At 55.3% G+C, this 27118-nt stretch overlaps 1 protein-coding gene across 2 annotated transcripts in view; it reads right to left on the bottom strand.

Moving 5' to 3' along the window:
• Positions 1–27118, bottom strand: part of KCNH6 (potassium voltage-gated channel subfamily H member 6) — a 168413-nt gene that overhangs the window by 28239 nt on the left and 113056 nt on the right. For both annotated transcript variants that reach the window (XM_075580399.1, XM_075580400.1), the window contains 3 exons: positions 5638–6063; positions 3559–3958; positions 2106–2305 (listed from right to left, as the gene is read on the bottom strand). In XM_075580399.1, the coding sequence (XP_075436514.1) occupies positions 2106–2305; positions 3559–3958; positions 5638–6063 (1026 nt within the window). The remainder of the gene's footprint in view (positions 1–2105; positions 2306–3558; positions 3959–5637; positions 6064–27118) is intronic.

Below are 27118 nucleotides of genomic sequence, written 5' to 3'. Positions count from 1 at the left end.
TATTAGAGAGGGTCGGGGTTCCTTACAATGCATCTGATCTCAGACGCGCTATTAGAGAGGGTCGGTGTTCCTGACAAGGCATGTGATCTCAGGCCCGCTATTAGAGAGGGTCGGGGTTCCTTACAATGCATCTGATCTCAGACGCGCTATTAGAGAGGGTTGGGGTTCCTTACAATGCATCTGATCTCGGACGTGCTATTAGAGAGGGTTGGGGATCCTTACACTGTATCTGATCACAGACGCGCTATTAGAGAGGGTTGGGGTTCCTTACAATGTATCTGATCTCAGACGCGCTATTAGAGAGCGTTGGGGTTCCTTACAATGCATCTGATCTCAGACGCGCTATTAGAGAGGGTCGGGGTTCCTTACAATGCCTCTGATCTCAGACATGCTATTAGAGAGGGTCGGGGTTCCTTACAATGCCTCTGATCTCAGACGCGCTATTAGAGAGGGTCGGGGTTCCTTACAAGGCATCTGATCTCAGGCGCGCTATTAGACAGGGTCGGGGTTCCTTACAATGCATCTGATCTCAGACGCGCTATTAGAGAGGGTTGGGGTTCCTTACAATGCATCTGATCTCGGACGTGCTATTAGAGAGGGTTGGGGATCCTTACACTGTATCTGATCACAGACGCGCTATTAGAGAGGGTTGGGGTTCCTTACAATGTATCTGATCTCAGACGCGCTATTAGAGAGCGTTGGGGTTCCTTACAATGCATCTGATCTCAGACGCGCTATTAGAGAGGGTCGGGGGTTCCTTACAATGCCTCTGATCTCAGACATGCTATTAGAGAGGGTCGGGGTTCCTTACAATGCCTCTGATCTCAGACGCGCTATTAGAGAGGGTCGGGGTTCCTTACAATGCCTCTGATCTCAGACGCGCTATTAGAGAGGGTCGGGGTTCCTTACAATGCCTCAGATCTCAGACGTGCTATTAGAGAGGGTCGGGGTTCCTTACAATGCCTCTGATCACAGACGCGCTATTAGAGAGGGTTGGGGTTCCTTACAATGCCTCTGATCTCAGACATGCTATTAGAGAGGGTCGGGGTTCCTTACAATGCCTCTGATCTCAGACGCGCTATTAGAGAGGGTCGGGATTCCTTACAATGCCTCTGATCTCAGACGCGCTATTAGAGAGGGTCGGGGTTCCTTACAATGCCTCAGATCTCAGACGCGCTATTAGAGAGGGTCGGGGTTCCTTACAATGCCTCTGATCTCAGACGCGCTATTAGAGAAGGTTGGGGTTCCTTACACTGCATCTGATCTCAGACGCACTATTAGAGAGGGTCGGGGTTCCTTACAATGCCTCAGATCTCAGACGCGCTATTAGAGAGGGTCGGGGTTCCTTACAATGTATCTGATCTCAGACGCGCTATTAGAGAGGGTTGGGGTTCCTTACACTGCATCTGATCTCAGACGCGCTATTAGAGAGGGTCGGGGTTCCTTACAATGCCTCTGATCTCAGACGCGCTATTAGAGAGGGTTGGGGTTCCTTACAATGCATCTGATCTCAGACGCGCTATTAGAGAGGGTCGGGCTTCCTTACAATGCCTCTGATCTCAGACGCGCTATTAGAGAGGGTCGGGGTTCCTTACACTGCATCTGATCTCAGACGCGCTATTAGAGAGGGTCGGGGTTCCTTACAATGCATCTGATCACAGACGCGCTATTAGAGAGGGTTGGGGTTCCTTACAATGCCTCTGATCTCAGACGCACTATTAGAGAGGGTCGGGGTTCCTTACAATGCATCTGATCTCAGACGCGCTATTAGAGAGGGTTGGGGTTCCTTACAATGCATCTGATCACAGACGCGCTATTAGAGAGGGTTGGGATTCTTTACAATGCATCTGATCTCAGACGCGCTATTAGAGAGGGTTGGGGTTCCTTACAATGCATCTGATCTCAGACTCGCTATTAGAGAGGGTTGGGGTTCCTTCTAAATATTAAAATTTCTTTTTAAACTAAATCTTTTCCCTAATGATAAATAAATGTCAAATCTTTTGAAGTCCGACATAGCACTGCTGCTGTTTCGTTAAAGCCCCTGTGACCACAAGCTGCTCTCCTGGTGGGGCGGAGTGTTTTGGCGCCCGGGACGGTGCACTCACCGCGTTCATGTCGATGCCGTTGGTGTAGGACCAGGCGTGCTGGAAATATTCCTCCAGCCGCTGCCGCAGGGGGTTGGGGATCTGGTGGAAGCGGATGAACTCTTTGACGCGCAGCATCTGGGTGTGGTAGCGCGCCGTGCCCGAGTACAGGCGCTGGATTATGGCCGAGACGTTGCCGAAGATGCTGGCGTACATGAGAGCTGGAGGAAAGCGGGGTTAGAGGTCATGTGAAACAAGCCAATCACAGCATCCACTGAACCTACTAAGTGTCTGAATTTGAATTAAGTACTTTTTCAAGAAAATATATATATATTGCACTGTGTATTTTTGTCACATTGGAAGTAGCTTTGGACGTCTTTGTTTTTTTGTTGTATACATTTAGCCACACCCACTAGCACTCCTTTTGACACACACACACACACACACACATATACACACACACACACACACCCACACACACACACACACACACACCCACTAGCACTCCTTTTGACACTTATATACATATATATATTATGTGGTAATGTTTGGGGTTTCTCAGAGCTTGTTGGGTATCTGTGTGTTTATTAACTATGTGCAGCTGCTCTCAGCTATTTTTGGGAGGCTTGGCCCCTCCCCCCCAAGGTTTAAGCTTGCCCCTCCCCACATCCCAAGTTGGCAGGTCTGGTTCATTTTGCCGGGTTACGGCAGATCCAATGTGATCATTCTTCCTGTAATTATACAGGTAAATAAGAACTTTAACTCAGGTAGTGCTAGGACCTGCTAACGGTCATGCCTTGAAAGTGGCAGCAGGCTTAAGACGCTTTGGCCAAAGGGTTAAACTAAATGAGCCTTTTTCAAGAGAATATATAGGTATTTGCACTGTGTATTTTTGTCACGTTGGAAGTAGCTTTGGGCATCTTTGTTTGTTTTTTGTTGTATTAAGTTTGTCTGAATCGAGGGGCGGTGCGGGGGTTGGTATTACATATGGAGTACCCCATCCCATTCTCTCCTTAGCGTCTCAAGAAACGGTATTTATGAAGAAGGGATTTGCCCTCTTTCAAGATGGCCGCGGTGTAACTACTGTACCTAAATGTGAGTCAATCGGGTGACTTCATAGGGCAAAGTTAATAATTGGTTCGCCTCAGCCAAATGCTGGTACCTTAGAGGTAAACACCCAACCATAGCTCCATATAACTCGACTATTTGCAGCCAATCCCAGCCTAATCATTTATTGTTTCCCACTGATAGGTAACGACATTATTTCTAGCCAATCACAGCCCTTGTTAATGTTTTTCAAACCAATCACGTTGTATTATTTCAAGCCACCACAGCCTACAAGGTCATTTCCAGCCACTCCTGCTTACACATGCCATCTCCTGGAGATGACCACTCCTGCTTACACAAGGTCATCTCCAGCCACTCCTGCTTCCCCTTCTTCCCATTCCCCCACCCCACCCCTCCGGGGACTCACATCCAATCAGCATGACGCAGATGGAGAAGACCTTCTCCGAGTTGGTGTTGGGAGACACGTTTCCGAAGCCCACGCTGGTCAGGCTGCTGAAGGTGAAGTAGAGGGCGGTCACGTACTTGTCTTTGAGGGAAGGCCCCGAGCCCTGGTCGGTGTCGTTGTAACTCTTGCCGATCTGGTCGGCCAGGTTGTCCAGCCAGCCAATCTTGTGCTCCATGTAGGGCCGCTCCACGTTGCCGATGGCGTACCAGATGCAGGCCAGCCAGTGGGCGATGAGCGCAAAGGTGCACATGAGCAGGAACAGCACCGCCGCCCCGTACTCGGAGTAGCGGTCCAGCTTCCGCGCCACCCGCACCAAGCGCAGCAGCCGCGCCGTCTTCAGGAGACCGATCAGCGTCGTGGTCTGGACAAACAAAGAGAAGATCAACTGAGGTAATGGAGCCGCGCCATTCTTTATACAATACTTGAAACTATACAGGTGGACCTATTGGACCCAATCCGGGCACTCGGAACCGACAGCTACTAGAGCGTAGTAATGTATAATTTGACGGCGAATGAGGACCACTTGGCACACGTAGTCCACTCCATTTTCCTACGCAACTGGGAGATTGATGACAGATCTGACGAAGGACCAAGCTGGTTAGGGGTGACTTTAACATCTCTTCTGTTGCCCGTGCTGTCCAGGCACAGGTGATGAGCGGAGGAGGTGGAGCACTTGGAGACCACTCAGCGATGAAGAGGAGGAAGAGGCCGCTAGAACCCCTCTTACACTGCCAGTTATCACGGCTACATCTCTCACTGAGTCCAGAAGCACACACGCGTTATTGGTAACATGGTCTTAGCATGTAGTACTGGACATGTTTACAGAGGACCTTGGGACGGGAGTCACTTGCCTGGAAGCTTCTTCACCCCACGCTAATGTAAGGATCCCACCCCAGAGACGGACACATTAGTGCAGTCGTCTCTGGGGCGGGATCCTGACATTAGTGTAGCCGTCTCTGGGGTGGGATAATGACATTAGTGCAGCCGCCTCTGGGGTGGGATCCTGACATTAGTGCAGCCGTCTCTGGGGCGGGATCCTGACATTAGTGCAGCCGCCTCTGGGGTGGGATCCTGACATTAGTGCAGCTGCCTCTGGTGTGGAAGCCTGACATTAGTGAGCCGCCTCTGGGGTGGGAGCCTGACATTAGTGCAGCCGTCTCTGGGGTGGGAGCCTGACATTAGTGCGGCCGCCTCTGGGGTGGGAGCCTGACATTAGTGCAGCCGCCTCTGGGGTGGGATCCTGACATTAGTGCACCCGTCACTGGGGTGGGATCCTGACATTAGTGCGGCCGCCTCTGGGGTGGGATCCTGACGTTAGTGCAGCCGTCTCTGGGGTGGGAGCCTGACATTAGTGCAGCCGCCTCTGGGGTGGGAGCCTGACATTAGTGCAGCCGCCTCTGGGGTGGGAGCCTGACATTAGTGCAGCCGCCTCTGGGGTGGGTTCCTGACATTAGTGCAGCCGCCACTGGGGTGGGATCCTGACATTAGGGCAGCCGCCTCTGGGGTGGGATCCTGACATTAGTGCAGCGTCTCTGGGGTGGGATCCTGACATTAGTGCAGCGTCTCTGGGGTGGGAGCCTGACATTAGTGCAGCGTCTCTGGGGTGGGAGCCTGACATTAGTGCAGCCGCCTCTGGGGTGGGAGCCTGACATTAGTGCAGCGTCTCTGGGGTGGGATCCTGACATTAGTGCAGCCGCCTCTGGGGTGGGATCCTGACATTAGTGCAGCCGCCTCTGGGGTGGGATCCTGACATTAGTGCAGCCGCCTCTGGGGTGGGATCCTGACATTAGTGCAGCCGCCTCTGGGGTGGGTTCCTGACATTAGTGCAGCCGCCTCTGGGGTGGGATCCTGACATTAGTGCAGCCGCCTCTGGGGTGGGATCCTGACATTAGTGCAGCGTCTCTGGGGTGGGATCCTGACATTAGTGCAGCGTCTCTGGGGTGAGAGTCTGACATTAGTGTAGCTGTCTCTGGGGTGGGAGTCTGACATTAGTGCATCCACCTCCGGTGTGGCATCCGAACATCCACGCAGGGCGCTCACCTCATCCGAGCCCGTCCTGTAGATGAGCAGGTCGAAGGGTATGGCGGCCACCATATCTATAAGGAACCAGCCTTTGAAGTAGTGAATGGCGATCTTGGCCGGGTGGCTGACCACCTCGTCGTTGGCGTTGACGTAGGTGGTGCGGAAGTTAATGATGATGTCCACGATGAACATGATGTCCACGATCAGGTCCACGATGTTGAGCGGGTTGCAGGAGTAGCCACACTCCCAGTTCCTCTCCTCCTCCTGGTCGTTCAGCAGGAAGGCGGCTGAGTAAGGGGTGAAGATGGCCGTGTAGATGACCAGCAGGAGGATCAGCCAGTCCCACACCGCTTTGAACGGGCTGTAATGGAGGATGGTCCATCTGTGAATCCGCGGAGCCTGCAGCTTGTATTCTGGCAACACGTCCGCCCCCAGGGAAAGAACCTAGAGGTGGAGAAGGACCATCAGCGCCAGTGCAGAGACGTGTGAGGGATGAACCAAATAACATGACTAAGCCCCATCTTCCTCTCTGGTTTGGCATGGGTTTGGGGGAAGTGAGGTATGGGTGATGAAGGTGGACTTGGAAGAGGGGTTATGATCCAACAGGGAGGGCATGTAGGGTCATACCTCTGTCCTTTCTTGCCGGCAAGACGACCAGCAGGAACCCATCCCACCCACTACGCATTATGTTTTGTTTGGTATCGATCACACATAGTATATACAACATATATCACAGCTGGAGGTGGTTGGACTGGTCACGGAGATTAATGGATGGTTGGCCAACATTGGTGGAGTGGGGGAGGTAGTCTCAGGTTCGGGCTTGGGGGTGACCTCCTAAAACAGCCTGATGGGGTTCTTTCTAGGCTCACCGAGCCACGGTGAGCCATTGATGGCTTGGTAGGGTGTCTCTTTGGCCCAGTCTTCAAGTTGATGGCGGAGAAATACACGGCGGTGGCCAGTCGTACCCAACTTACCATGTCAGTGTCTAATTAAAGGGGAGTTTGGGTGGTAAGGAGGAGCAGGAGCAGTGTGAGGCTCAGCAGGTCATGACCTGGTCAGGCTACTCTAAGCACCAGTGTCCGACCCAAAAGGTGCCATCCCTCAGTGCTGACGGGAAATTATTGTAACATGAGAATATCACGTTGTGAGCACACGTCTCAGACACGTCTGCCCATCCCCATTATCTCTTAGCAAACCCGGCAACAAGGGATTCTGGGTAACGACGCGCAAAGGAGTGCTCGCAGTGAGCCACTCTTTGCTGCTTGTCCATTTTTAACATGGGAACCCCCTATACGCTTCTGCCTGCCGCATTAGGCCAGGTCCCCGCTGCGGGGACAAGAGGGCCCCTCAATGGGGTCGGGCCCACTACAAGGGCGGCCGCGGTTATTCCTGAAGACAGAAAAACTGTGCTCAATACGGTCGACGAGTACGGTGGCCACGCCCCCCGGCGGTTCAGCCAATGAGGGCAAACCTGCCGAGTGATGTCATGACTGCGCCCCCCCCTTCCTCCTGCAGACCGGGGATTGGAGCTGCATGCGCAGCGCACAGACCGTAGCATTACACAGCTTTTTCAGCACAGTCTGGGTTGGGCCAAAGAAGTGCAAAGCCCGCAACCCTTCTCACAGACAGCTTTTTTTTCAGTGTGAGGATACTTATACTGACTTTACAATGTGAAGCTGGGATAGGTTTCCACCGCCCCTTAAGTAAGTTAGGGCGAGTACAAAAGTGACAAAGACCCCCTCCACCGCGCAGCGTCCGGCCAATGCAAATCCCGCCGGCGTGAGCACATTCACACGGCAACAACAGGGCTTACCGCCCTTCCCCATTATCTCTTAGAGCACACTGCCTCCACTGCAGCCAGGGATTCTGGGAAATCCACACACAATCCTTAGGCTAAGGCCCCGCTCCCAGAGTCAGCGCGCCCGCGCTGCAGACAGGCGGGGCGCTGACATACACAGACCGCGATATGCGGTCTGTAGGGAGCGGGAGGTGGGCGGGAGTGGGAGGTTTGACAGGGAGGGGGGGCGTGGCTTGAGCGGAGGGACACGCTACTCTCCCCCCCCTCCCTCCACGGGCTGCAGGTAAGTAAAACACACACACGCAGGCACACACACACACACACACACACACACACACACGCGCGCACACAGGCACTCACGCACTCAGGCACACACATACACACACACAGACAGGCACTCACGCTTTCACTCCACACTCCTCCCCGCTCCCCGAAGCCTCTCCTCCTCCCGAAGCCTCCCCTCCCCATTGGCTCACAGCCACACCACGTGACGCGTCAACGCTAGGAAACACCATTCTGTTGTGTCTCCTAGCGGCTGACGCGCCACAGCGTGTAGCGAGCTGTGCCGCCAGTGGGGACCGGGACCGGCTCGGTGGGGATTCCCCTGCTGGTGGGGAACTCGCGTGTGGCCGCCCGCGCCAACGAGCGCAGCGGGTCCCAGGCCTTACACAAATGTAACTGTGTCTAAAAGGGAAGAATTTGCGGCTTTAGCTTCTTTGGAAATTAAGGAGGATTTATTTTTCTCTGGGGACATCTGAATGAGGGAGGGGGGGGGGGGGTCTTTGTCTATTGTTTCTTTCCCTTTATCCCACCATATTCTTATCAGAGAGGCAAAAAAGATAAGGGGAAAAGAGGGGAGGTTTTGCCAGTGAACAGACAGAGACATCAGAGACAAGAGAGCAGCCGGAGATCAAACCCCTCCCAAGACTGACCCCTTAACCCTGTCACTGCCATTAGTACACGTTGCCCCTAGGAGAGACTGACCCCTTAACCCTGTCACTGCCATTAGTACACTTTGCCCCTAGGAGAGACTGACCCCTTAACCATGTCACTGCCATTAGTACACTTTGCCCCTGGGAGGGACTGATCCCTTAACCATGCACTGCCATTAGTACACTTTGCCCCTAGGAGAGACTGACCCCTTAACCATGTCACTGCCATTAGTACACTTTGCCCCTAGGAGAGACTGACCCCTTAACCCTGTCACTGCCATTAGTACACTTTGCCCCTAGGAGAGACTGACCCCTTAACCATGTCACTGCCATTAGTACACTTTGCCCCTAGGAGACACTGACCCCTTAACCCTGTCACTGCCATTAGTACACTTTGCCCCTAGGAGGGACTGACCCCTTAACCATGTCACTGCCATTAGTACACTTTGCCCCTAGGAGGGACTGACCCCTTAACCATGTCACTTCCATTAGTACACTTTGCCCCTGGGAGGGACTGATCCCTTAACCATGCACTGCCATTAGTACACTTTGCCCCTAGGAGAGACTGACCCCTTAACCATGTCACTGCCATTAGTACACTTTGCCCCTAGGAGAGACTGACCCCTTAACCCTGTCACTGCCATTAGTACACTTTGCCCCTAGGAGAGACTGACCCCTTAACCATGTCACTGCCATTAGTACACTTTGCCCCTAGGAGAGACTGATCCCTTAACCATGTCACTTCCATTAGTACACTTTGCCCCTGGGAGGGACTGATCCCTTAACCATGCACTGCCATTAGTACACTTTGCCCCTAGGAGAGACTGACCCCTTAACCATGTCACTGCCATTAGTACACTTTGCCCCTAGGAGAGACTGACCCCTTAACCCTGTCACTGCCATTAGTACACTTTGCCCCTAGGAGAGACTGACCCCTTAACCATGTCACTGCCATTAGTACACTTTGCCCCTAGGAGACACTGACCCCTTAACCCTGTCACTGCCATTAGTACACTTTGCCCCTAGGAGGGACTGACCCCTTAACCATGTCACTGCCATTAGTACACTTTGCCCCTAGGAGGGACTGACCCCTTAACCATGTCACTGCCATTAGTACACTTTGCCCCTAGGAGGGACTGACCCCTTAACCATGTCACTGCCATTAGTACACTTTGCCCCTAGGAGCGACTAACCCCTTAACCATGTCACTGCCATTAGTACACTTTGCCCCTAGGTGGGACTGACCCCTTAACCATGTCACTGCCATTAGTACACTTTGCCCCTAGGAGAGACTGACCCCTTATCCCTGTCACTGCCATTAGTACACTTTGCCCCTAGGAGGGACTGACCCCTTAACCATGTCACTGCCATTAGTACACTTTGCCCCTAGGAGAGGCTGACCCCTTAACCATGTCACTGCCATTAGTACACTTTGCCCCTAGGAGGGACTGACCCCTTAACCATGTCACTGCCATTAGTACACTTTGCCCCTAGGAGAGACTGACCCCTTAACCATGTCACTGCCATTAGTACACTTTGTACCTAGGAGAGACTGACCCCTTAACCATGTCACTGCCATTATACACTTTGCCCACAGGAGAGGCTGACCCCTTAACCCTGTCACTGCCATTATACACTTTGCCCCTAGGAGGGACTGACCCCTTAACCATGTCACTGCCATTAGTACACTTTGCCCCTAGGAGGGACTGACCCCTTAACCATGTCACTGCCATTAGTACACTTTGCCCCTAGGAGACACTGACCCCTTAATCCTGTCACTGCCATTAGTACACTTTGCCCCTAGGAGGGACTGACCCCTTAACCATGTCACTGCCATTAGTACACTTTGCCCCTAGGAGAGACTGACCCCTTAACCATGTCACTGCCATTAGTACACTTTGCCCCTAGGAGAGACTGACCCCTTAAACATGTCACTGCCATTAGTACACTTTGCTCCTAGGAGGGACTGACCCCTTAATCCTGTCACTACCATTAGTACACTTTGCCCCTAGGAGGGACTGACCCCTTAACCATGTCACTGCCATTAGTACACTTTGCCCCTAGGAGGGACTAACCCCTTAACCATGTCACTGCCATTAGTACACTTTGCCCCTAGGTGGGACTGACCCCTTAACCATGTCACTGCCATTAGTACACTTTGCCCCTAGGAGAGACTGACCCCTTATCCCTGTCACTGCCATTAGTACACTTTGCCCCTAGGAGGGACTGACCCCTTAACCATGTCACTGCCATTAGTACACTTTGCCCCTAGGTGAGGCTGATCCCTTAACCATGTCACTGCCATTAGTACACTTTGCCCCTAGGAGGGACTGACCCCTTAACCATGTCACTGCCATTAGTACACTTTGCCCCTAGGAGAGACTGACCCCTTAACCATGTCACTGCCATTAGTACACTTTGTACCTAGGAGAGACTGACCCCTTAACCATGTCACTGCCATTATACACTTTGCCCATAGGAGAGGCTGACCCCTTAACCCTGTCACTGCCATTATACACTTTGCCCCTAGGAGGGACTGACCCCTTAACCATGTCACTGCCATTAGTACACTTTGCCCCTAGGAGAGACTGACCCCTTAACCATGTCACTGCCATTAGTACACTTTGTCCCTAGGAGAGACTGACCCCTTAACCATGTCACTGCCATTAGTACACTTTGCCCCTAGGAGAGACTGACCCCTTAACCATGTCACTGCCATTAGTACACTTTGTACCTAGGAGAGACTGACCCCTTAACCATGTCACTGCCATTATACACTTTGCCCCTAGGAGGGACTGACCCCTTAACCATGTCACTGCCATTAGTACACTTTGCCCCTAGGAGGGACTGACCCCTTAACCATGTCACTGCCATTAGTACACTTTGCCCCTAGGAGAGACTGACCCCTTAACCCTGTCACTGCCATTAGTACACTTTGCCCCTAGGAGAGACTGATCCCTTAACCCTGTCACTGCCATTAGTACACTTTGCCCCTAGGAGGGACTGTCCCCTTAACCATGTCACTGCCATTAGTACACTTTGCCCCTAGGAGGGACTGATCCCTTAACCATGTCACTGCCATTAGTACACTTTGCCCCTAGGAGAGACTGATCCCTTAACCCTGTCACTGCCATTAGTACACTTTGCCCCTAGGAGAGACTGATCCCTTAACCATGTCACTGCCATTAGTACACTTTGCCCCTAGGAGAGACTGATCCCTTAACCATGTCACTGCCATTAGTACACTTTGCCCCTAGGAGAGACTGATCCCTTAACCCTGTCACTGCCATTAGTACACTTTGCCCCTAGGAGGGACTGACCCCTTAACCATGTCACTGCCATTAGTACACTTTGCCCCTAGGAGAGACTGACCCCTTAACCATGTCACTGCCATTAGTACACTTTGCCCCTAGGAGAGACTGACCCCTTAACCATCTCACTGCCATTATACACTTTGCCCCTAGGAGAGGCTGACCCCTTAACCCTGTCACTGCCATTATACACTTTGCCCCTAGGAGGGACTGACCCCTTAACCATGTCACTGCCATTAGTACACTTTGCCCCTAGGAGACACTGACCCCTTAATCCTGTCACTGCCATTAGTACACTTTGCCCCTAGGAGGGACTGACCCCTTAACCATGTCACTGCCATTAGTACACTTTGCCCCTAGGAGAGACTGACCCCTTAACCATGTCACTGCCATTAGTACACTTTGCCCCTAGGAGAGACTGACCCCTTAAACATGTCACTGCCATTAGTACACTTTGCTCCTAGGAGGGACTGACCCCTTAATCCTGTCACTACCATTAGTACACTTTGCCCCTAGGAGGGACTGACCCCTTAACCATGTCACTGCCATTAGTACACTTTGCCCCTAGGAGGGACTAACCCCTTAACCATGTCACTGCCATTAGTACACTTTGCCCCTAGGTGGGACTGACCCCTTAACCATGTCACTGCCATTAGTACACTTTGCCCCTAGGAGAGACTGACCCCTTATCCCTGTCACTGCCATTAGTACACTTTGCCCCTAGGAGGGACTGACCCCTTAACCATGTCACTGCCATTAGTACACTTTGCCCCTAGGTGAGGCTGATCCCTTAACCATGTCACTGCCATTAGTACACTTTGCCCCTAGGAGGGACTGACCCCTTAACCATGTCACTGCCATTAGTACACTTTGCCCCTAGGAGAGACTGACCCCTTAACCATGTCACTGCCATTAGTACACTTTGTACCTAGGAGAGACTGACCCCTTAACCATGTCACTGCCATTATACACTTTGCCCATAGGAGAGGCTGACCCCTTAACCCTGTCACTGCCATTATACACTTTGCCCCTAGGAGGGACTGACCCCTTAACCATGTCACTGCCATTAGTACACTTTGCCCCTAGGAGAGACTGACCCCTTAACCATGTCACTGCCATTAGTACACTTTGTCCCTAGGAGGGACTGACCCCTTAACCATGTCACTGCCATTAGTACACTTTGTCCCTAGGAGAGACTGACCCCTTAACCATGTCACTGCCATTAGTACACTTTGCCCCTAGGAGAGACTGACCCCTTAACCATGTCACTGCCATTAGTACACTTTGTACCTAGGAGAGACTGACCCCTTAACCATGTCACTGCCATTATACACTTTGCCCCTAGGAGGGACTGACCCCTTAACCATGTCACTGCCATTAGTACACTTTGCCCCTAGGAGGGACTGACCCCTTAACCATGTCACTGCCATTAGTACACTTTGCCCCTAGGAGAGACTGACCCCTTAACCATCTCACTGCCATTATACACTTTGCCCCTAGGAGAGGCTGACCCCTTAACCCTGTTACTGTCATTAATACACTTTGCCCCTAGGAGGGACTGACCCCTTAACCATGTCACTGCCATTAGTACACTTTGCCCCTAGGAGAGACTGACCCCTTAACCATGTCACTGCCACTAGTACACTTTGCCCCTAGGAGAGACTGACCCCTTAACCCTGTCACTGCCATTAGTACACTTTGCCCCTAGGAGAGACTGATCCCTTAACCCTGTCACTGCCATTAGTACACTTTGCCCCTAGGAGGGACTGTCCCCTTAACCATGTCACTGCCATTAGTACACTTTGCCCCTAGGAGGGACTGATCCCTTAACCATGTCACTGCCATTAGTACACTTTGCCCCTAGGAGAGACTGATCCCTTAACCCTGTCACTGCCATTAGTACACTTTGCCCCTAGGAGAGACTGATCCCTTAACCATGTCACTGCCATTAGTACACTTTGCCCCTAGGAGAGACTGATCCCTTAACCATGTCACTGCCATTAGTACACTTTGCCCCTAGGAGAGACTGATCCCTTAACCCTGTCACTGCCATTAGTACACTTTGCCCCTAGGAGGGACTGACCCCTTAACCATGTCACTGCCATTAGTACACTTTGCCCCTAGGAGAGACTGACCCCTTAACCATGTCACTGCCATTAGTACACTTTGCCCCTAGGAGAGACTGATCCCTTAACCCTGTCACTGCCATTAGTACACTTTGCCCCTAGGAGGGACTGTCCCCTTAACCATGTCACTGCCATTAGTACACTTTGCCCCTAGGAGGGACTGATCCCTTAACCATGTCACTGCCATTAGTACACTTTGCCCCTAGGAGAGACTGATCCCTTAACCCTGTCACTGCCATTAGTACACTTTGCCCCTAGGAGAGACTGATCCCTTAACCATGTCACTGCCATTAGTACACTTTGCCCCTAGGAGAGACTGATCCCTTGACCATGTCACTGCCATTAGTACACTTTGCCCCTAGGAGAGACTGACCCCTTAACCCTGTCACTGCCATTAGTACACTTTGCCCCTAGGAGAGACTGATCCCTTAACCCTGTCACTGCCATTAGTACACTTTGCCCCTAGGAGGGACTGTCCCCTTAACCATGTCACTGCCATTAGTACACTTTGCCCCTAGGAGGTACTGATCCCTTAACCATGTCACTGCCATTAGTACACTTTGCCCCTAGGAGAGACTGATCCCTTAACCCTGTCACTGCCATTAGTACACTTTGCCCCTAGGAGAGACTGATCCCTTAACCATGTCACTGCCATTAGTACACTTTGCCCCTAGGAGAGACTGATCCCTTAACCATGTCACTGCCATTAGTACACTTTGCCCCTAGGAGAGACTGATCCCTTAACCCTGTCACTGCCATTAGTACACTTTGCCCCTAGGAGGGACTGATCCCTTAACCATGTCACTGCCATTAGTACACTTTGCCCCTAGGAGAGACTGATCCCTTAACCCTGTCACTGCCATTAGTACACTTTGCCCCTAGGAGAGACTGACCCCTTAACCATGTCACTGCCATTAGTACACTTTGCCCCTAGGAGAGACTAACCCCTTAACCATGTCACTGCCATTAGTACACTTTGCCCCTAGGAGAGACTGATCCCTTAACCCTGTCACTGCCATTAGTACACTTTGCCCCTAGGAGGGACTGACCCCTTAACCATGTCACTGCCATTAGTACACTTTGCCCCTAGGAGAGACTGACCCCTTAACCATGTCACTGCCATTAGTACACTTTGCCCCTAGGAGAGACTGACCCCTTAACCATGTCACTGCCATTAGTACACTTTACTCCTAGGAGGGACTGACCCCTTAATCCTGTCACTACCATTAGTACACTTTGCCCCTAGGAGGGACTGACCCCTTAACCATGTCACTGCCATTAGTACACTTTGCCCCTAGGAGGGACTAACCCCTTAACCATGTCACTGCCATTAGTACACTTTGCCCCTAGGTGGGACTGACCCCTTAACCATGTCACTGCCATTAGTACACTTTGCCCCTAGGAGGGACTGATCCCTTAACCATGTCACTGCCATTAGTACACTTTGCCCCTAGGAGAGACTGACCCCTTAACCCTGTCACTGCCATTAGTACACTTTGCCCCTAGGAGAGACTGATCCCTTAACCCTGTCACTGCCATTAGTACACTTTGCCCCTAGGAGGGACTGTCCCCTTAACCATGTCACTGCCATTAGTACACTTTGCCCCTAGGAGGGACTGATCCCTTAACCATGTCACTGCCATTAGTACACTTTGCCCCTAGGAGAGACTGATCCCTTAACCCTGTCACTGCCATTAGTACACTTTGCCCCTAGGAGAGACTGATCCCTTAACCATGTCACTGCCATTAGTACACTTTGCCCCTAGGAGAGACTGATCCCTTAACCATGTCACTGCCATTAGTACACTTTGCCCCTAGGAGAGACTGATCCCTTAACCCTGTCACTGCCATTAGTACACTTTGCCCCTAGGAGGGACTGATCCCTTAACCATGTCACTGCCATTAGTACACTTTGCCCCTAGGAGAGACTGATCCCTTAACCCTGTCACTGCCATTAGTACACTTTGCCCCTAGGAGAGACTGACCCCTTAACCATGTCACTGCCATTAGTACACTTTGCCCCTAGGAGAGACTAACCCCTTAACCATGTCACTGCCATTAGTACACTTTGCCCCTAGGAGAGACTGATCCCTTAACCCTGTCACTGCCATTAGTACACTTTGCCCCTAGGAGGGACTGACCCCTTAACCATGTCACTGCCATTAGTACACTTTGCCCCTAGGAGAGACTGACCCCTTAACCATGTCACTGCCATTAGTACACTTTGCCCCTAGGAGAGACTGACCCCTTAACCATGTCACTGCCATTAGTACACTTTGCTCCTAGGAGGGACTGACCCCTTAATCCTGTCACTACCATTAGTACACTTTGCCCCTAGGAGGGACTGACCCCTTAACCATGTCACTGCCATTAGTACACTTTGCCCCTAGGAGGGACTAACCCCTTAACCATGTCACTGCCATTAGTACACTTTGCCCCTAGGTGGGACTGACCCCTTAACCATGTCACTGCCATTAGTACACTTTGCCCCTAGGAGAGACTGACCCTTTATCCCTGTCACTGCCATTAGTACACTTTGCCCCTAGGAGGGACTGACCCCTTAACCATGTCACTGCCATTAGTACACTTTGCCCCTAGGAGAGGCTGACCCCTTAACCATGTCACTGCCATTAGTACACTTTGCCCCTAGGAGGGACTGACCCCTTAACCATGTCACTGCCATTAGTACACTTTGCCCCTAGGAGAGACTGACCCCTTAACCATGTCACTGCCATTAGTACACTTTGTACCTAGGAGAGACTGACCCCTTAACCATGTCACTGCCATTATACACTTTGCCCATAGGAGAGGCTGACCCCTTAACCCTGTCACTGCCATTATACACTTTGCCCCTAGGAGGGACTGACCCCTTAACCATGTCACTGCCATTAGTACACTTTGCCCCTAGGAGAGACTGACCCCTTAACCATGTCACTGCCATTAGTACACTTTGCCCCTAGGAGAGACTGACCCCTTAACCATGTCACTGCCATTAGTACACTTTGCCCCTAGGAGAGACTGACCCCTTAACCATGTCACTGCCATTAGTACACTTTGTACCTAGGAGAGACTGACCCCTTAACCATGTCACTGCCATTATACACTTTGCCCATAGGCGAGGCTGACCCCTTAACCCTGTCACTGCCATTATACACTTTGCCCCTAGGAGGGACTGACCCCTTAACCATGTCACTGCCATTAGTACACTTTGCCCCTAGGAGGGACTGACCCCTTAACCATGTCACTGCCATTATTACACTTTGCCCCTAGGAGAGACTGACCCCTTAACCATGTCACTGCCATTATACACTTTGCCCCTAGGAGAGACTGACCCCTTAACCATGTCACTGCCATTATACACTTTGCCCCTAGGAGAGACTGACCCCTTAACCCTGTCACTGCCATTAGTTCACTTTGCCCCTAGGAGAGACTGACCCCTTAACCCTGTTACTGTCATTAATACACTTTGCCCCTAGGAGGGACTGACCCCTTAACCCTGTCACTGCCATTAGTACACTTTGCCCCTAGGAGAGACTGACCCCTTAACCATGTCACTGCCATTAGTACACTTTGCCCCTAGGAGAGACTGACCCCTTAACCATGTCACTGCCATTAGTACACTTTGTACCTAGGAGAGACTGACCCCTTAACCATGTCACTGCCATTAGTACACTTTGCCCCTAGGAGAGACTGACCCCTTAACCATGTCACTGCCATTAGTACACTTTGCCCCTAGGAGAGACTGACCCCTTAACCATGTCACTGCCATTAGTACACTTTGCTCCTAGGAGGGACTGACCCCTTAATCCTGTCACTACCATTAGTACACTTTGCCCCTAGGAGGGACTGACCCCTTAACCATGTCACTGCCATTAGTACACTTTGCCCCTAGGAGGGACTAACCCCTTAACCATGTCACTGCCATTAGTACACTTTGCCCCTAGGTGGGACTGACCCCTTAACCATGTCACTGCCATTAGTACACTTTGCCCCTAGGAGAGACTGACCCTTTATCCCTGTCACTGCCATTAGTACACTTTGCCCCTAGGAGGGATTGACCCCTTAACCATGTCACTGCCATTAGTACACTTTGCCCCTAGGAGAGGCTGACCCCTTAACCATGTCACTGCCATTAGTACACTTTGCCCCTAGGAGGGACTGACCCCTTAACCATGTCACTGCCATTAGTACACTTTGCCCCTAGGAGAGACTGACCCCTTAACCATGTCACTGCCATTAGTACACTTTGTACCTAGGAGAGACTGACCCCTTAACCATGTCACTGCCATTATACACTTTGCCCATAGGAGAGGCTGACCCCTTAACCCTGTCACTGCCATTATACACTTTGCCCCTAGGAGGGACTGACCCCTTAACCATGTCACTGCCATTAGTACACTTTGCCCCTAGGAGAGACTGACCCCTTAACCATGTCACTGCCATTAGTACACTTTGCCCCTAGGAGAGACTGACCCCTTAACCATGTCACTGCCATTAGTACACTTTGCCCCTAGGAGAGACTGACCCCTTAACCATGTCACTGCCATTAGTACACTTTGCCCCTAGGAGAGACTGACCCCTTAACCATGTCACAGCCATTAGTACACTTTGTACCTAGGAGAGACTGACCCCTTAACCATGTCACTGCCATTATACACTTTGCCCATAGGCGAGGCTGACCCCTTAACCCTGTCACTGCCATTATACACTTTGCCCCTAGGAGGGACTGACCCCTTAACCATGTCACTGCCATTAGTACACTTTGCCCCTAGGAGGGACTGACCCCTTAACCATGTCACTGCCATTATTACACTTTGCCCCTAGGAGAGACTGACCCCTTAACCATGTCACTGCCATTAGTACACTGTGCCCCTAGGAGAGACTGACCCCTTAACCATGTCACTGCCATTATACACTTTGCCCCTAGGAGAGACTGACCCCTTAACCCTGTTACTGTCATTAATACACTTTGCCCCTAGGAGGGACTGACCCCTTAACCATGTCACTGCCATTAGTACACTTTGCCCCTAGGAGGGACTGACCCCTTAACCATGTCACTGCCATTATACACTTTGCCCCTAGGAGAGACTGACCCCTTAACCATGTCACTGCCATTATACACTTTGCCCCTAGGAGAGACTGACCCCTTAACCCTGTTACTGTCATTAATACACTTTGCCCCTAGGAGGGACTGACCCCTTAACCATGTCACTGCCATTAGTACACTTTGCCCCTAGGAGGGACTGACCCCTTAACCATGTCACTGCCATTAGTACACTTTGCCCCTAGGAGGGACTGACCCCTTAACCATGTCACTGCCATTAGTACACTTTGCCCCTAGGAGAGACTGACCCCTTAACCCTGTCACTGCCATTAATACACTTTGCCCCTAGGAGAGACTGATCCCTTAACCCTGTCACTGCCATTAGTACACTTTGCCCCTAGGAGGGACTGTCCCCTTAACCATGTCACTGCCATTAGTACACTTTGCCCCTAGGAGGGACTGATCCCTTAACCATGTCACTGCCATTAGTACACTTTGCCCCTAGGAGAGACTGATCCCTTAACCCTGTCACTGCCATTAGTACACTTTGCCCCTAGGAGGGACTGTCCCCTTAACCATGTCACTGCCATTAGTACACTTTGCCCCTAGGAGGGACTGATCCCTTAACCATGTCACTGCCATTAGTACACTTTGCCCCTAGGAGAGACTGATCCCTTAACCCTGTCACTGCCATTAGTACACTTTGCCCCTAGGAGAGACTGATCCCTTAACCATGTCACTGCCATTAGTACACTTTGCCCCTAGGAGAGACTGTCCCCTTAACCCTGTCACTGCCATTAGTACACTTTGCCCCTAGGAGAGACTGATCCCTTAACCATGTCACTGCCATTAGTACACTTTGCCCCTAGGAGAGACTGATCCCTTAACCCTGTCACTGCCATTAGTATACTTTGCCCCTAGGAGGGACTGATCCCTTAACCATGTCACTGCCATTAGTACACTTTGCCCCTAGGAGAGACTGATCCATTAACCCTGTCACTGCCATTAGTACACTTTGCCCCTAGGAGAGACTGACCCCTTAACCATGTCACTGCCATTAGTACACTTTGCCCCTAGGAGGGACTGACTCCTTAACCATGTCACTGCCATTAGTACACTTTGCCCCTAGGAGAGACTAACCCCTTAACCATGTCACTGCCATTAGTACACTTTGCCCCTAGGAGAGACTGATCCCTTAACCCTGTCACTGCCATTAGTACACTTTGCCCCTAGGAGGGACTGTCCCCTTAACCCTGTCACTGCCATTAGTACACTTTGCCCCTAGGAGAGGCTGACCCCTTAACCCTGTCACTGCCATTAGTACACTTTGCCCCTAGGAGAGGCTGACCCCTTAACCCTGTCACTGCCATTAGTACACTTTGCCCCTAGGAGAGGCTGACCCCTTAACCCTGTCACTGCCATTAGTACACTTTGCCCCTAGGAGAGGCTGACCCCTTAACCCTGTCACTGCCATTAGTACACTTTGCCCCTAGGAGAGGCTGACCCCTTAACACATGAACAGTTGAGCAAATGATTGAGCTACTTACACGTGTCTCATGGATTTCCATCAACCGCTGCGACTCACGTCCATCACCTGCTGGCTACCTCCTGCCCCACGACCCCTTCCCACCCCGGGAGACACCGCGCGGCTCTGTGCGCTAGAATGAAGGCGGCTGCTTGGTGGACAGGTCCCTAGAGGGTCACGGGAAAGACGCCCGGTGCTGGCCGTGGTCGGGGCGAGGCGCGTGGGACGCTAATCCTTCTGGACACCGCGCGGGACTCTGCAGAGGGCAATGGGTAGGAGAGTGGATGTTAATTAAGCCCACATCGATTGGCTGGCCCAGCGGGGAGCAGGAGGGATGTCAGGCAGAAGGGATACCCCCCCGGGGCCAGCGCTTAACCCTCATTCACCCTTGAGATTGGAAAGCAGTGAGGCACCCCAGGAGTCAGGGGCCCGCACGGCACCCCAGGAGTCAGGGGCCAGCAGCACCCCAGGAGTCAGGGGCCAGCACGGCACCCCAAGAATCAGGGGCCAGCACAGCACCCCAAGAATCAGGGGCCAGCACAGCACCCCAGGAGTCAGGGGCCCGCACGGCACCCCAGGAGTCAGGGGCCCGCACGGCACCCCAGGAGTCAGGGGCCCGCACGGCACCCCAGGAGTCAGGGGCCAGCAGCACCCCAGGAGTCAGGGGCCAGCACGGCACCCCAAGAATCAGGGGCCAGCACAGCACCCCAAGAATCAGGGGCCAGCACAGCACCCCAGGAGTCAGGGGCCCGCACGGCACCCCAGGAGTCAGGGGCCCGCACGGCACCCCAGGAGTCAGGGGCCCGCACGGCACCCCAGGAGTCAGGGGCCAGCACGGCACCCCAGGAGTCAGGGGCCAGCAGCACCCCAGGAGTCAGGGGCCAGCACAGCACCTCAGGAGTCAGGGGCCAGCAGCACCCCAGGAATCAGGGGCCAGCACAGCACCCCAGGAGTCAGGGGCCAGCACAGCACCCCAAGAATCAGGGGCCAGCACAGCACCCCAAGAATCAGGGGTCAGCACAGCACCCCAGGAGTCAGGGGCCAGCACGGCACCCCAAGAATCAGGGGCCAGCACAGCACCCCAAGAATCAGGGGCCAGCACAGCACCCCAGGAGTCAGGGGCCCGCACGGCACCCCAGGAGTCAGGGGCCCGCACGGCACCCCAGGAGTCAGGGGCCAGCACGGCACCCCAGGAGTCAGGGGCCAGCAGCACCCCAGGAGTCAGGGGCCAGCACAGCACCTCAGGAGTCAGGGGCCAGCAGCACCCCAGGAATCAGGGGCCAGCACAGCACCCCAGGAGTCAGGGGCCAGCACAGCACCCCAAGAATCAGGGGCCAGCACAGCACCCCAAGAATCAGGGGTCAGCACAGCACCCCAGGAGTCAGGGGCCAGCACAGCACCTCAGGAGTCAGGGGCCAGCAGCACCCCAGGAATCAGGGGCCAGCACAGCACCCCAGGAGTCAGGGGCCAGCACAGCACCCCAAGAATCAGGGGCCAGCACAGCACCCCAAGAATCAGGGGTCAGCACAGCACCCCAGGAGTCAGGGGCCAGCACGGCACCCCAAGAATCAGGGGCCAGCACAGCACCCCAAGAATCAGGGGCCAGCACAGCACCCCAGGAGTCAGGGGCCCGCACGGCACCCCAGGAGTCAGGGGCCCGCACGGCACCCCAGGAGTCAGGGGCCAGCACGGCACCCCAGGAGTCAGGGGCCAGCAGCACCCCAGGAGTCAGGGGCCAGCACAGCACCTCAGGAGTCAGGGGCCAGCAGCACCCCAGGAATCAGGGGCCAGCACAGCACCCCAGGAGTCAGGGGCCAGCACAGCACCCCAAGAATCAGGGGCCAGCACAGCACCCCAAGAATCAGGGGTCAGCACAGCACCCCAGGAGTCAGGGGCCAGCACAGCACCCCAGGAGTCAGGGGCCAGCACAGCACCCCAAGAATCAGGGGCCAGCACAGCACCCCAGGAGTCAGGAGCCAGCACCCCAGGAGTCAGGAGCCAGCACCCCAGGAGTCAGGGGCCAGCACAGCACCCCAGGAGTCAGGGGCCAGCACAGCACCCCAGGAGTCAGGGGCCAGCACCCCAGGAATCAGGGGCCAGCAGCACCCCAAGAATCAGGGGCCAGCACCCCAGGAATCAGGGGCCAGCCCAGCACCCCAAGAATCAGGGGCCAGCACCCCAGGAATCAGGGGCCAGCAGCACCCCAGGAATCAGGGACTAGCAGCACCCCAGGAGTCAGGGGCCAGCACAGCACCCCAGGAGTCAGGGGCCAGCACAGCACCCCAGGAGTCAGGGGCCAGCACCCCAGGAGTCAGGGGCCAGTACCCCAGGAGTCAGGGGCCAGCCCAGCACCCCAGGAATCAGGGGCCAGCAGCACCCCAGGAATCAGGGGCCAGCACAGCACCCCAGGAGTCAGGGGCCAGCCCAGCACCCCAGGAATCAGGGGCCAGCACCCCAGGAATCAGGGACCAGCACGGCACCCCAGGAATCAGGGGCCAGCACTCCAGGAGTCAAGGGCCAGCACCCCAGGAGTCAGGGGCCAGCACCCCAGGAATCAGGGACTAGCACCCCAGGTGTCAGGGGCCAGCACAGCATCCCAGGAATCGGGCCAGCAGCACCCCAGGAATCAGGGGCCAGCAGAACCCCAGGAATCAGGGGCCAGCAGCACCCCAGGAATCAGGGGCCGGCACCCCAGGAATCAGGGGCCAGCAGCACCCCAGGAATCAGGGGCCAGCACCCCAGGAATCAGGGGCCAGCACCCCAGGAATCAGGGGACAGCAGCACCCCAGGAATCAGGGGCCAGCACCCCAGGAATCAGGGGCCAACATCCCAGGAATCAGGGGCCAGCGCCCCAGGAATCAGGGACCAGCGCCCCAGGAATCAGGGACCAGCACAGCACCCCAGGAATCAGGGGCCGGCACCCCAGGAATCAGGGGCCGGCACCCCAGGAATCAGGGACCAGCAGCACCCCAGGAATCAGGGGCCGGCACCCCAGGAATCAGGGGCCGGCACCCCAGGAATCAGGGGCTGGCACCCCAGGAATCAGGGGCCAGCAGTACCCCAGGAATCAGGGGCCAGTGCCCCAGTAATCAGGAACTAGCACCCTAGGAATCAGGGGCCAGCACAGCACCCCAGGAGTCAGGGGCCAGCAGCACCCCAGGAATCAGGGACTAGCAGCACCCCAGGAGTCAGGGGCCAGCAGCACCCCAGGAATCAGGGGCCAGCACAGCACCCCAGGAATCAGGGACCAGCACCCCAGGAATCAGGGGCCAGCAGAACCCAAGGAATCAGGGGCCAGCACCCCAGGAATCAGGGGCCAGCAGCACCCCAGGACTCAGGGGCCAGCACCTCAGGAATCAGGGACCAGCACCCCAGGAATTAGGGACCAGCAGCACCCCAGGAATCAGGGGCCGGCACCCCAGGAATCAGGGGCCAGCAGCACCCCAGGAATCAGGGACCAGCACCCCAGAAATCAGGGACCAGCACCCCAGGAATCAGGGGCCGGCACCCCAGAAAGCAGGGACCAGCACCCCAGAAAGCAGGGACCAGCAGCACCCCAGGAATCAGGGGCATGGACCCCAGGAATCAGGGGCCGGCACCCCAGGAATCAGGGGCCAGCAGCACCCCAGAAATCAGGGGCCAGCAGCACCCCAGGAATCAGGAGCCAGCAGCACCCCAGGAATCAGGGACCAGCAGCACCCCAGGAATCAGGAGCCAGCACAGCACCCCAGGAATCAGGGACCAGCACCCCAGGAATCAGGGGCCAGCAGCACCCTAGGAATCAGGGGCCAGCAGCACCCCAGGAATCAGGGACCAGCACCCTAGGAATCAAGGACCAGCAGCACCCCAGGAATCAGGGGCCGGCACCCCAGGAATCAGGGGCCAGCAGCACCCCAGGAATCAGGGGCCAGCAGCACCCCAGGAATCAGGGGCCAGCACCCCAGGAATCAGAGGCCAGCACCCCAGGAATCAGGAACCAGCAACACCCCAGGAATCGGGCCAGCAGCACCCCAGGAATCAGGGGCCAACACAGCACCCCAGGAATCAGGGGCCAGCACCCCAGGAATCAGGGGCCAACACAGCACCCCAGGAATCAGGGGCCAGCACCCCAGGAATCAGGGACCAGCAGCACCCCAGGAATCAGGGGCCGGCACCCCAGGAATCAGGGGCCAGCACCCCAGGAATCAGGGGCCAGCACCCCAGGAATCAGAGGCCAGCACCCCAGGAATCAGGAACCAGCAGCACCCCAGGAATCAGGGGCCAACACAGCACCCCAGGAATCAGGGGCCAGCACCCCAGGAATCAGGGACCAGCAGCACCCCAGGAATCAGGGGCCGGCACCCCAGGAATCAGGGGCAAGCAGCACCCCAGGAATCAGGGACCAGCAGAACCCCAGGAGTCAGGGGCCAGCAGCACCCCAGGAATCAGGGGCCAGCACCCCAGGAATCAGGGACCAGCAGAACCCCAGGAATCAGGGGCCAGCAGCACCCCAGGAATCAGGGGCCGGCACCCCAGGAATCAGGGGCCAGCAGCACCCCAGGAATCAGGGGCCAGCACCCCAGGAATCAGGGGCCAGCACCCCAGGAATCAGGGGCCAGCACCCCAGGAATCAGGGGCCAGCGCCCCAGGAATCAGGGACCAGCGCCCCAGGAATCAGGGACCAGCACAGCACCTCAGGAATCAGGGGCCGGCACCCCAGGAATCAGGGGCCGGCACCCCAGGAATCAGGGGCCGGCACCCCAGGAATCAGGGACCAGCAGCACCCCAGGAATCAGGGGCCGGCACCCCAGGAATCAGGGGCCGGCACCCCAGGAATCAGGGGCCAGCACCCCAGGAATCAGGGACCAGCAGCACCCCAGGAATCAGGGGCCAACATCCCAGGAATCAGGGGCCAGTGCCCCAGTAATCAGGGACCAGCAGCACCCCAGGAATCAGGGGCATGGACCCCAGGAATCAGGGGCCGGCACCCCAGGAATCAGGGGCCAGCAGCACCCCAGAAATCAGGGGCCAGCAGCACCCCAGGAATCAGGAGCCAGCAGCACCCCAGGAATCAGGGACCAGCAGCACCCCAGGAATCAGGGACCAGCAGCACCCCAGGAATCAGGGGCCGGCACCCCAGGAATCAGGGGCTGGCACCCCAGGAATCAGGGGCCAGCACCCCAGGAATCAGGGACCAGCAGCACCCCAGGAATCAGGGGCCAACATCCCAGGAATCAGGGGCCAGTGCCCCAGTAATCAGGAACTAGCACCCTAGGAATCAGGGGCCAGCACAGCACCCCAGGAATCAGGGACTAGCAGCACCCCAGGAGTCAGGGGCCAGCACAGCACCCAAGGAGTCAGGGGCCAGCACAGCACCCCAGGAGTCAGGGGCCAGCAGCACCCCAGGAATCAGGGACTAGCAGCACCCTAGGAGTCAGGGGCCAGCAGCACCCCAGGAATCAGGGGCCAGCACAGCACCCCAGGAATCAGGGACCAGCACCCCAGGAATCAGGGGCCAGCAGAACCCAAGGAATCAGGGGCCAGCACCCCAGGAATCAGGGGCCAGCAGCACCCCAGGACTCAGGGGCCAGCACCTCAGGAATCAGGGACCAGCAGCACCCCAGGACTCAGGGGCCAGCACCTCAGGAATTAGGGACCAGCAGCACCCCAGGAATCAGGGGCCGGCACCCCAGGAATCAGGGGCCAGCAGCACCCCAGGAATCAGGGACCAGCACCCCAGAAATCAGGGACCAGCACCCCAGGAATCAGGGGCCGGCACCCCAGAAATCAGGGACCAGCACCCCAGAAATCAGGGACCAGCAGCACCCCAGGAATCAGGGGCATGGACCCCAGGAATCAGGGGCCGGCACCCCAGGAATCAGGGGCCAGCAGCACCCCAGAAATCAGGGGCCAGCAGCACCCCAGGAATCAGGAGCCAGCAGCACCCCAGGAATCAGGGACCAGCAGCACCCCAGGAATCAGGAGCCAGCACAGCACCCCAGGAATCAGGTACCAGCACCCCAGGAATCAGGGGCCAGCAGCACCCCAGGAATCAGGGGCCAGCAGCACCCCAGGAATCAGGGGCCAGCACAGCACCCCAGGAATCAGGGGCCAGCACCCCAGGAGTCAGGGACCAGCAGCACCCAAGGAATCAGGGGCCAGCGCCCCAGGAATCAGGGACCAGTAGCACCCCAGGAATCAGGGACCAGCACCCTAGGAATCAAGGACCAGCAGCACCCCAGGAATCAGGGGCCGGCACACCAGGAATCAGGGGCCAGCAGCACCCCAGGAATCAGGGGCCAGCAGCACCCCAGGAATCAGGTGCCAGCACCCCAGGAATCAGAGGCCAGCACCCCAGGAATCAGGAACCAGCAACACCCCAGGAATCGGGCCAGCAGCACCCCAGGAATCAGGGGCCAACACAGCACCCCAGGAATCAGGGGCCAGCACCCCAGGAATCAGGGACCAGCAGCACCCCAGGAATCAGGGGCCGGCACCCCAGGAATCAGGGGCCAGCACCCCAGGAATCAGGGGCCAGCACCCCAGGAATCAGAGGCCAGCACCCCAGGAATCAGGAACCAGCAGCACCCCAGGAATCAGGGGCCAACACAGCACCCCAGGAATCAGGGGCCGGCACCCCAGGAATCAGGGGCCAGCAGCACCCCAGGAATCAGGGACCAGCAGAACCCCAGGAATCAGGGGCCAGCAGCACCCCAGGAATCAGGGGCCAGCACCCCAGGAATCAGGGACCAGCAGAACCCCAGGAATCAGGGACCAGGACCCC

This window comes from Ascaphus truei, chromosome 23 (assembly GCF_040206685.1).
Source record: "Ascaphus truei isolate aAscTru1 chromosome 23, aAscTru1.hap1, whole genome shotgun sequence".
Lineage (NCBI taxonomy): Eukaryota > Metazoa > Chordata > Amphibia > Anura > Ascaphidae > Ascaphus > Ascaphus truei.
The sequence above is the reverse complement of the archived record's forward strand: the minus strand, read 5'-3'. Positions and strand labels throughout refer to the sequence as shown.